Below are 12,626 nucleotides of genomic sequence, written 5' to 3' on the forward strand. Positions count from 1 at the left end.
CCACGCAAACACGGGGCTTATGTAGCAACAGCTAACAAACTGAATTAAACAAGTTAACCAATAAAAAAGCTCAAGACTGAGCCCTGTCCCAGCAACCTTCAATCACATGAGTCCTAACTGCACTCTCCTGCCACAAGGGTGCGGGGGGGGGGCTTTCCAACAAAAGACAGCCTGGTTTAGTGCTCAATCTAACAAACAGAACCAGATTCAGCAAGTCTGAATCTAGTCTATGCTACAGCAGAAAAAAGTACAAAATTCAGCAAGAACAGTTTTTAAAAAATCAGCACTAGAGCAAAAATGCAGTTTAAAAGTGCACTCGGGCTCACTTCCCTCCCCTACCCTACCCCTATTCCCACCCACCACCATTACAATTACCTTTATACCTAACTATCCCTCCCCTTCCTGTCCCACTAGCCACTACAATTTCACGTCCTGCCTATTGCCACAACCACCTTACTAATCTGTCAATATTGTCAACACCACTTCCTCTATAGCACTGTCTCTCTACCTACTCTATCTGACCATATTTTATTCCAACATGTATTATTTTCTAATCTCTTTTACACTACTCCTTATTCTCTCTCTATCTCCACATCTTACCACTCCAATCTCTCTGACCCACTCCTATGTTCACCAACTTCTCACCCATTCAACATATATCCAACTACTTCGTCTTTTACTATATCCCCTAATCTCTTTACTACCTCTACCTCAAGTTTATATAAACTATCCATAATACAGGTTTTTAAACCTTCCCACAAAGCTAAGTCAAACCTATACAAACTCCATCTAACATCTACTACACACTCTCTCCTCACTAAAAACCTACTTTGTTCTGGAGAGATCCATCCCAACCCTGGCCCCTCTTCTCTCCCCAATACTATCTCTACACTGCTCCATCTTACTCCTCTAACAGTCACCAACCTCAGTCACAACAATCATCTCCATCCAAATACTTAACTATTTACTCATTGAATATTCAGAGTCTAGCAAATAAAGTCACTGAGCTGCACTCATAGGTAGCTCTCAATACCCCTCACATCCTCTCCCTATCTGAAACCTGGCTCAAGCCACAAATCTCAAATAGTGAAATACTCCCACCAGGTTATAATATCTTCTGATCTGAGACCTGTAAAAAATGTAGTGGCGTGGCCATCCTCTACTCAAATATTCTTAACCTCTCACCATACCCTTCCCCAATTCCTGACTTCCTCCCAGCTGAAATCATCATCCTTAACTGCCATCTGAATCCCCACAAAAAACTTGCAATTTCCTCTATCTACCATCCTCCTGGTAACAATCTGCCTATTCTTGAAAACATCCTATCCTGGTTCTCCCACAACATACCATATGAGACACTTATCCTTGGTGATGTCAACATTGATTGGTCCAAACTCACAACTGACTCCCCCCAACTCAGTATCCACCTACACGGCTTCCACCAACTTATAACATCTCCCACTCACTTCCATAAAAATTCCACTTCCAGCTCCATCATAGACTGGATCCTTACCAATTCCCCCCACCAATACCACAATCCCACCACCTTACCTGACTCCCTCAGTGATCATCTCCCTACCACCATCTTAAGACACTACTCCGATATTCCTAAACTCCACCTTATCAAAGACTGTTGAAAACTATCGACTTTCAATTCATCCCAATTTAACTCCATTTTCCACAACATAGATTGGTCCATCCTAAAACACCTCCCCCTAAACGATGCTGTAAGCACTTTCAATAGCATCTTCATGAATACTCTAAACTCCTTAGCTCCCTCTAGGAAGATCAGAGTAAAATCAAACCATGCTCCCTGGCTCTCCAAAGAGACTAGGTCCCTTATGAAACAAAGAGATCATGCTTGGAAAACCTGGACTAAAACTAAACCACCTTTTCTTCAAAAATAAAGGCAACTGAGGAACCTTGCAAAAAAACATAGAACTAATGACAAAAAGTTATACTATAGCTCTGCTCAGCTTAACAACAAATCCAATCCTCGAAAATTTTGGTTAACTCTCAACAACATCCTCTATCCTAGAAAGCCCTCTAATCCCTCCATATACCCTAACTCTTCCTCTCAGGAAACAGCTACCCTCCTGAATAAACACTTTATCTATTCCATCCAAAATCTGGTAACCTGTAAGCCAAACTCTACTTCGACACCCACCTCTCCAAGTCCCACTAACAGAACTTTGTTTTCTTTTGAGCCAGTTCCCATTACTTACATCAAATCTCTACTACTCAAGCTAAAACCCTGCTCTCCTTCCACTGACAATCTATCTCCTACATTCCTCAAACTTGCTGCTGACTCACTTGCCTATCCTGTATCTATACTAATTAATCGATCTATACTGGAATCAACTGTCCCCACCCTTTGGAAATCTTTCTTCACTATCCCTCTTCATAAAGGTGGAAACTCCACTGACCCCTCAAACTACCAACCCATTGCCATTCTGTCCCCCCTCTCCAAGATATTAGAAAAATGTATTCACTCACAGCTTCTCAATCACCTCCTCACACACCACTTACTTACCTCTACCCAACATGGATTGTGTCCTCACCACAGCACCACCACTGCCCTCCTCTCCTTCACTCATATCATTGCAGAGGCCCTAGACAACAATAAACTCATTTCCTGTCTCTTCCTAGATCTCTCCAAAGCCTTCGATACTGTCTCTCATCCTCTACTACTATCCAAACTCACAAATCTCCACCTATCCCCCTCCGCACTTGCCTGGTTTAATAGTTACCTATATGGCAGGGAACAATCTGTCAAATGGCTCTCATCCTCCTCACCTTTCCTTCCCATCTCCACTGGTGTTCCCCAAGGCTCCATCTTGGGACCCCTTTTGTTTAACATCTTCACCAATGATCTTTACACCTCATGCAAAGAATCCTCCCTTATTCAGTATGCCGATGACTCCACACTTATATCCATCTCAAATAACATTCCTGAACTACACTCCCTGACCCAACATGCCCTACTATCCACTGAACAATGGCTCTCTCACAACCTATTGATCCTAAATCCCAAAAAGACCAAACTCCTACTTTTCCTTCCCTGTTCTCTTTCTCATCACAAAACCTCCTTTTTTTACTACATCTTCTAACAATACAAATATCCAACCTGACACCCACACTAAACTCCTAGGGGTCATTATCGATGACGAACTCAAGTTCAACCTACACATACTCCAATGTATAAAAAAAAAAACAAGCCAGAAACTAGGTCTGCTATATCGGAACAAAAAATTCCTAACTCCTGAATCTAGACTTACCCTGGGCCAGGGACTCCTCCTCCCCTCCCTCTTATACGCCACCCCAGTTCTTACCAATATCCAGGCCCCCACTCTAAACAAACTGCAACAGACTTACCATAAAATAGCCAGATTCATTACTAACTCCCCATACAACTCACACCACTGCATTTCTTTAAACTCTCTTCAATGGCTTGAACTTCCCCAGTTTCTGCTATCTTATCAATTTCATATGCTACACTCTGTTCTTTATAAACCCTCCTTCTGTCCATCTCTATCTTCCTTAGTCTCCATCTACATCCCATCCCGGACCCTCTGTACTTCTAACCAACAATTGCTTGATATCTACCACCCAAAAAAGTCAGTAGGCAAACTACTCTACAAACACTTCCTTGCCCATGCTTGGAACAAACATCCCCTTGACTTACGTTCAATTTCCCACACCTCACTCTTTAAAAATGAACTAAAAGCTTATTTTCTCAATTGCAGAACCTGCCCTTGCCATGACCCTACCTAGTCTTCCTTCCCTTTATGTACCCTCAAATGGACCATACTTAGCACCTCATTACACCTCTCTCTCCAATGTGTCTACTATGCATTTGCACAATTTTATACAAACAAAAAATGTTTATTGTTGACCTATTGAACTATATCAATGTAAAATTGTTACTTAGCTTCTTTTTAATGCAACTTTAACTTTATGCATGTAACCCAACATATGTGAATTGTTTTGCTATAACTGCTATTATATCAATATTGTTTAAAATTGTACTTGTTTAAAAATGTATTACTGGAGCTTTTCTCCTCGGGTCTCCACTGAAAATGGGCCACAAGCCCAGTTGGACAAACCCGGTTAACAAATGTCAAAAAATAAATAAATAAATAAAATACAGTATAAAATTGTACTTATGGTTAGCAGAATGCAACAGATTTCTTGGATTGCACAGATGAATACAGCAGAGCAGTGGCTGGTCTGATTTTAAGTGTCCCTTCTGAAAGTGATAATACTGCCTCATGGCCTGTCCATTCACCTAGTCCACCTGCCATTCATGATTCAGGTCTTGACCAAAGCCCCAGGGCTACAAGGAGTATCTGCCTCACTCCAGCATACTGTCATTATAACTCCCTTCTAATACAGTTGAGAAGGCTTAACCTCATAATTCCTTTCCTCATCAAGTTCTGTAATGACAGGACTTCCTAAATTAACCCAAGACTGGGTCATTGTTGGGGCTTCACCCTTCTACATACATCAATCTATTTGGCTTGCTCTGCAAACCTTGCAGACCTTGACACATAATGCTGGAACTGTAAATGTTTGTGAATACTGGAATAGAGTCCATAGCAAGATGCATATTTTGTAGAGAATAAGATTCTGAAACTTCGGTTGCAAAGACCATTAGTGATGTATGGCAGTGATGTATGGCATTGAAGAGCCAAATATAATGTTAATATGTTACACAAGGGTATAGTATTCTGAGACACAGAAATATATGGGGTTTTTACATCTGCACAGGGAGACAATGTAGTTTCCTGATACAAAAGTATGTGCACTTATCAGTTATATCATATTTACTAGGCTGTATCACATTTTTGATCTGTGCTGTATATGTACATGACTATACTGTTACTTTCATATGTTGAAGCTGAAGAACAGTTTTGCATGGGAAATACAACATGTACCTTGTGATACTACCTATATGTGTGTGAGTCTTCTTTTGGAAGATGTTCAATGTACATGGCAAAACTGTTAATGTAGTTCTTGGTGTCAGTACCTCTTCTAGGTACTGATTCATATTTGTCCACATATGTGTGTAATCCATAGCTATGTTATGTTCTTAGCATAGAAAACTGTTGGCTGTCCATGATAGCATGCTGTATATCAGTTCCATTTAAAAGTTGCTGCTTGTCTGTGTAGAAAAGTGAATCACTATAATGGTTAAATGCTTTCTTTTATATATATATATATATATAGCCAGACAGATAGATAGATGTGTGTGTGCATATGTACATTTAACCATAATGTAGGCTAAGCTAACATACTTTGCATTAGTGCATTGGATAAAGATCTGTCTTGTCAATGTTACAGTTCATGTGCATGTCACACATCAGCGCTGTTTACTACATTGTCCATTTAATTACTCCAAAAACTTTGGAATACATTAGTGCAAGAATGTTTAGAATTCCATATAACCATAAAGTACACTGCATTGTTTGGATAAAATCTTTCTTGTCAATATTACTCCTTTGCATAGCACCTGTGAATAATGTTTCTACATGGTCCCTTTAATTGACAATCAAGACTTCAGAGTAGCTCATTGTAAAACTTTGTAATCCCATCTGTTGAATAGTACTTATGCCATGTTGAGGAACACTTTTGCTTGGAAAACAGTACCTGTGCATTATGATACTATGTACATTTGTGAGGCTTCCTTTGGAAACTGCTCTATGTAGATGGCAACACTTCATCTGTAATACTTGCTGTGGTCACCTTTTGTGGATAATAAGGCATAGATTTCCACGTGTGTGCGGTCCATAGTTACGTCGTATTCTCAGTACAGACAGATATTTGCTGTCTGTAACTGTCCGTAACTGTGTTCCTGCCAGATACCAGTACCATCTGCAAGTATGTGAATATCTATGTGACTGTGCAGAAAAGTGAATCACTAAAAAACAGCTTGTTTACTTTCTAACAGATATTCATATGTAAATGCGAGTGTGCATTTGTGCATATAAACATAATACAAGCAAGCCAACATAGAATGTATTGGTGTACTATATAAAATTCTGCCTTGTCAATGTTCAAATTCGTGTACATAGCACACATAAATATAATTTGTTACATCGCCCCTTTAGCAATTCCAAAACATTTCAGAATCTCACTGTGTGTGTGTGTGTGTGTGTGTGTGTGTGTATATATATATATATATATATATATATATATATATATATATATATATATATATATATATATATATATATATATATATATATATATAAAACATAATGTGTGCAACGCCAGCATACACTGTCCTCTAGATAATCTCTACATTGTCAGTATCGCATCTCATACAAATACTGTTTGTTACAACGTTCCCTTTAATTGTGCCGAAAACTTTGGAGTAGTACAGTATTCATCTTTTTGGAAACCAATCCTTGGGATACATATATGTAAACTACCTAAATTACAGCAGATAGAAGCAGAATCTGGAAATCTGGACTAGGATAGCAAGAACACATACCATTTTTATTACTTCTTTATCCTAACCTTAAACTCAAGCGCAGTAAATTGCATTACTGAAAAGCACTCTCACACCCTACCACCGTATCCTAACGCCCACCAAATGCATTTATTGTTTTATTTTACTGAAAGCTACTGAACCTTAAAGATTCTCTTTTCATTGGCAATTCATAATACACATTTATTTACAAACTAAGAACAAGGTAGTTAAACAGCATAAAATCGAAATGTATTTCATTCTGAAACTTGAAAATGCAATATGACTCACTAGATAAAATATAGATTTTGTAGATTTCCAATATGTATTTCCAGCATTTGTTGATCTGTTGGCGTTTATTACTTCACTTACAGTACTTTATTTCACTGTTTTGATCCTGCAAGTTTAAATATGGTAGAGAAGCTAAGCAAATCACCCAGCTGGTGAACAGAGGGAGCCGATTTAAGGGCGGTTTTCTTCAAAAGCATAAAATGCGAAGAGGGGGGGTGGGGTAGTCTAGTAAAACAATTTATTGGAAATGCAAAAACAAGGCAGGAGGGCATCAGAAACCAATATTTTATTCCTCCGTCTTTGCGCACTAGAGCCCCTCTGTCTAAGCTTCCCCCACCCAAGCAGACAAAGCCCCGTTCCCTCATTGGTCAGTTTGGTGGACGCTGTGGCGTCTCGAGCTTTTGTTTAGCCTGTCTGTCCGTTCGCATGCAAATAGAAGGCTATAAGTAGGGCGCTGCAGGCACTTGTACGAGTTATGGTTTGGTTTGTTACATCTGCTTTAAAGTAGAATTGCTCATCCTAATAAAAAGAGGCTGGGCAAGGGGAGTTGCAGTCCTATCATCCACAAGCCCCTGCGCGTTTCCCTGCTGCTGTCCCTTTCTTAAAGATAATATTGTGTCCTGTTCGACATTTTGTTTGAGTAATCTAGTGCTATAACTATGGCTCCATCCATCACACCAAACAAGCACCGTGCAAGCCAGGATGAGGATGATCTGTTTGGAGTTAAAGGAGGAGATCGCAAGGTAAATACTTTAATCATAGGCGCTTTAGCACATTAGATCATTCAGTAAATAGGGGGATTATCGCCCTGTTTAGTATGCAAATATAAAAAAGACAACTTTGTTTCAATTGACTGTGGAGTTCATGGATGTAATTTTTTTCTACGTTCTGCTTTTTTTTTTGTCAGGCACGGAAACCTCTGGTAGAAAAGAAGAGGCGGGCTCGAATAAATGAGAGTTTGCAAGAGCTGCGGCACATCCTTTCAGATTCGGAAGTAAGTTCCTTGTTATAGCCCAAATCGTATGCTGTGCGGATTTTTTTGGGGGGGGTGGGGGTGAGCGGTGCAGTGTGGTGGTGCATGTTCTTGCAAGCATCTCTGAATTCCTTGTTCTCTTGCTTTCCAGTTCCAATCGAAGATGGAGAACGCAGAAGTGCTGGAGCTAACCGTGAAACGCGTGCAAGCTATCTTGCGTGGCCGGGCCTCTGGTAAGTACAAACAAGCTACCATTTTCTTTTGTCAGACACCCGACGTTTGTAATTTTTTAATTTGCTGCCAATGTACATATTATATTTGTAACAAGTAGAGCTGACAGCATTCGGAGATTTTTGCCCATTAATTATCTAGCGATCTTTCTTGATTGTTTTGTGGTATTGAATATTTTTGTATTGCAGTGAATACTTGTCACAAATGAATAGAACATTTGCTAAAAAAAAGTATTAAACACATTTTAAGAGGCGTTTTTTACATTGTCTTCGTGAAAGTATAAACACTCTTCAAGAAGCGTGCTTCACGTTGTATGTGCAATGTAAAATGTAGTGGGTGTTTGACTGAGCCCCCCCCCCCCCCCCCGAACAAAAAAAACGCTTATGTAGCGCATGTGATCACCTACCCAAATTTAATTTATAGTCCAGTATGTCTGGAAGTGGAATGGTTTCTTACACTAGTTGCATGTTAAATTTAGCTGTTGCAACGGTATCTGTAGAAAAGGCGGCATAGTTTGGAGTCAAACCTGTTTCTTTGACATAATGAGAATTGCGTTAATTTATCTTTGCTTTCTTTGCAGCAGCTGACAGGTTGCACCGAGAGGCGAGTGAACGTTTTGCTGCAGGCTACATTCAATGCATGCACGAGGTGCATACTTTCGTGTCCAGCTGTCCTGGCATCGATGCCACAGTTGCAGCAGAGTTGCTCAATCATCTTTTGGAGTCTATGCCGCTGAACGAGGGCAGTTTCCAGGATATGCTTGTGGATTTAATATCTGATGTGGCTAATAGCAACACTGTGTCTGCCAGTGAAGGTATATGCCCTTCATCAGACTCTGTTGGCCTCCACAGTCCGTACTCCATGACTGCTTATAGCACCTTGAGTGATGACAGCTGCTCAGAAGTAGATGAAGCAGATGCTGCTGAACAAAGCCAACTTCTGCAAGAGACTGACTATAGTCCCAGGACACAAACCACTCCAACTGTCATATCGAAACCAATGTGGAGGCCGTGGTAGTGAGTGCATCTCGCACGCAACGCAAAAAGAAACTACCTATCTGAGCAGGACTCCTATTGTAAAGGCGCAACACAGTTATGTCTGAGTTTTGTTCTGTAAATATGGCACTGAAGACTCAGACCTCTGTCATGGTGATTGATGCCTTTAACATTTCCAGTAGCATTTTGGTGAGCGTTTTGAGATGGACTGAACGTGTTACTTTTTGCTGGAGAATGCTGTTTGGTAACAAGCAAGTAACTACCTGAGCTATTTTTGCTGCAAAACCATGGACGTCTGGACTGTTGGCATAAGTGGACATATACAAAAGCACATTGCGGTTGGGCTGAAACTGGACATCCCATAGTGGTACTCTGATTATGCACTTAAGTATGTTACTATACGGGCAGGGTCCTTTTAAAATTGACACTTTTGTTATTTGCTTAGAAAATGTATATGCACAGAAATGTAAATGTATTGTAGTGTATAGATGTCATATATCCCTAAAAGGGATAGGCTTGGCTAATATTGATATTAATAAGGGTTTCATAATTTTCTGCCTTCAATGAAGGAAGAATTTAAGGGGATTAGAAGTGGGTGTGCAGTTTTAATGGTGCTGTGTATGTGGGAATGTACAGCCATACCTCTTAACATATTTAGTACAATTGATGTGTTGATTGTGCATTAGTATGTGTGTTTGATATTTCTCTGTAGTCCTGTTTTGCACAGTTAAGCATTAAAAATACTGACCACTTTAATTTCTTTGTAAATATCCTAATAAAAAGCACTCATTCCTTGCTGAACAGTGCATTTTTTTCTCAACATTTCTTTGCTTTCTGACTTGAGTGGTGCAAAGCAAATTGTTTATGGTTCTGGTTTGTTATCTGAGTGGATGAAAAGGGGAGCAGCTGTTCAACCCGGCCTCCCCCCTCCCCATCAACTGTGATATTCCAAGGAAATGGTATAGGCCCCATCTCTTCCTGTTTTTTACAATGCAAACATGTTGCCTTACAGAAGAGCAGAATATATTAAAGCTAAGTAAAATTGCCAGTTTACAGATGCATGCATTCCAGACAAGGTTGACAGTTGTAGATTCTACAAGCTTGCTGCTGTAGGATAGTAAAAATTTGTTTTTAAGTTTTAATGTATTACGTAATTTAATAACCTTCATATGCAGCTCAATTTTATGACAAATGTGTCACCTGCACTTTTAAGAGTAGAAGGTGTGAAATTCTGAAAGTGACCCAGGATAAAAGAGATCAGTGTTACATGGATTGTTAAATTTCCCCTTTAGACTATAATGATGCTATAAGAAGTATTCAGCGGTTAACATTGTCAAACTAGGGTGCAAGTAAAGTCCTATGGGCCCATTTGCCTGGGTGCCTATAAGTAATGATGCTGTAAGTAGTCTTCAGTGGTTAACATTGTTGAAGTGCAAGTAAAGTCTTCTGGGCTCATTTGCTTGTCTGGGTGCCTATTTTTACCTTCTGTGCTCTTTTTGATTTGGCATTGCAGTGTCACTGTGGAGATCGTAAGAGTGGACTGAGGCTGTATAAACACACACATTTATTGTCCTTTCCCAGTCTGAGTGAGCACTAATGAGGTATTTTGTATAGATGTCAACACTGGAGTGGTATGTGTAACTAAGTTTCCAACAAGATGAGTCCTGTTTTTAGAGGAGGCCTTGGGAGAAGTTTTATTTCAGTATGTTACATAGTGAAACATGGCAGAAGCACATTTTCTCATGTTGCAGTTACTGATGGGGTTTCTAGTACTGAAGTACATATTGAACTGAGAGAACAGTCACCTACATAGTTTTCACTTCTGTAGCTTTTATCCCTTTAAGACAGCTAGGTCTGAAAGTTTGCAAGACTAATGCAGAAGTCTCACCAAAACACCTCGGAAAATGTTTTTAGCAAAAAAGAAAGTTGTTTTTACTCAACCTTGGATACCTGTTCCAAATTTTGGCATCCTCAAGAATTCACTAGTATGGTGAGGCTTATGAGGTGTATTTGACTCCACATTGCCCTAGCTTTGACTCCACATTGCCCTAGCTTTAATACTTTGTCTTTTACACTAAGATCAACTGAGTGAGCCCTGGCTTATTCCTTGACATCAGATGAGTAAAGATACTTGTCATAGCTTTTGAGACGGAGATACACTGGAGAGGGTAGACGCTTTGGATTACAGATTTGTTTTGAGCTACTTGTGTGATGTAAAATGGTTGTCCTTTTAATTTCAGATCCTAAAACTACATAGTTATGAAATCATCCCAAATAGATTCATGGGTAATTACTAGGCTAATGATCCCAGGGGTCCTTTTTAAGTCTAGCCAGTCTTCCCAAGGTGGGAAATTTCAACTGTGTGTGTGTGTGTGTGTGTGTGTGTGTGTGTGTGTGTGTGTGTGTGTGTGTGTGTGTGTGACCTAGCATATTCAGCTCCTTGTTCAGCAATAGGGTAGACATCTGCAGAGTTGATGAACTTTGTGTGAAGTCTAGAGGACTGGCTGGCTTTCCTGTGGAACCAGTTTCTGTTGTATTAAAGACCAGTCCACTGTCCTGTCCTGTCCAGATTTGTGTGGCTTGTCCCCTTGGAAAATTGCTTTGTCTCCATTGCAGGAGTAATAAAGTAACTTTGTGGAAGTCTGGGAAAATAAAAACTTGTCATTTTAATTACCTTTTGAGTTTAGTTCAGTGTTCCAAACTGGATTTGTTTTTAGACATGACCAGACTAATGGAATAAACAGCATTTCCATACAGGTAGGTATGAGCAACATTTGTAGTCTTTACTCTGCAAACATTGTTTTCTGAACATGGCCACAGAGTAGAGCAAAAGTTCCCCAATGTTGCTTCTAAAGAAACATTTTAGTAGTATGGTAAGCAGGGTTTGTCTTGTAGCATCAAGGAAGGAAAACGTGCATGTTTTGTAGCCAAAGTGGCAGTTCAGGAAGGGAGTTAGAGGGGAGAGAAGTGATTCTTCTTGCATTGTTTGCCAGAGAAAGGAAAACGGCTGAGACTGCTGTTTAAGGAATTTATGGTAACACTCAATGTGTCAGTTGGAAACTAAGCAGGTGAGCTCTTAAGGAAGAGGGGGGGTGCATGTTGATGCAACACCCTCTGAATCCATCATCAAATGGCACTGGGGAAATGTAAAAGCAGAATTAATGCAGTAAGCCACAAGGTAGATGGAGCAGAACAGATGGGATATCACAAACGTAAGATAAACAAAGTATTGGTAAATCAGAAGAAACTGAAGCAGGAAAAGTGAAAAAATATATAAGAACTGTAAGGGGTTCTAAATCTGTGAGGGGGGGTTGTAACGGAGAATTGCAGTGGAAACCGGGGTAGGTGAGATGCTTCTGTTAACTGGGAGTGTGAGCTGTTAAAATGGGCATTTTTTCCTGTAGTTCAAGTGGGGAAGTAAAGTGATTTGGGTACCACATGTTATTTCAAGAAACTGAGCAGGTAGAAAGCAGATTAAGAGCTTAGGCAGAGTTGGAAAGTGGTGAGGGAGGGGAGGAGAGGAGAGGCATGCAGGGTAAAGTGGTAGTGACTTGTGTAGCCCAGGAACAATCAGCAGTCTGAAAGCCTAGCTAAGGTTATGTTGTAGTTAGAGACGTGTCAGGTGGAATACAATAGTAACTGTGTCAGGTGGAATACAGTAGTA

The 12,626-nt window shown here is 40.0% G+C and overlaps 1 protein-coding gene across 1 annotated transcript; it reads left to right on the forward strand.

Moving 5' to 3' along the window:
• The first annotated feature begins 7,177 nt into the window (after nucleotides 1-7,177).
• HES6 (hes family bHLH transcription factor 6) lies at nucleotides 7,178-9,763 on the forward strand. Its single transcript, XM_044070031.1, has 4 exons — nucleotides 7,178-7,506; nucleotides 7,671-7,757; nucleotides 7,888-7,969; nucleotides 8,548-9,763. Exons 1-4 carry the CDS (start codon nucleotides 7,423-7,425, stop codon nucleotides 8,982-8,984), a joined length of 690 nt encoding a protein of 229 aa, XP_043925966.1. The 5' UTR covers nucleotides 7,178-7,422; the 3' UTR covers nucleotides 8,985-9,763.
• Nucleotides 9,764-12,626: the final 2,863 nt, after the last annotated feature.

This window comes from Protopterus annectens, chromosome 4.part1 (genome assembly GCF_019279795.1).
Source record: "Protopterus annectens isolate FY-2018-M chromosome 4.part1, PAN1.0, whole genome shotgun sequence".
In the NCBI taxonomy this organism is placed as follows: domain Eukaryota; kingdom Metazoa; phylum Chordata; order Ceratodontiformes; family Protopteridae; genus Protopterus; species Protopterus annectens.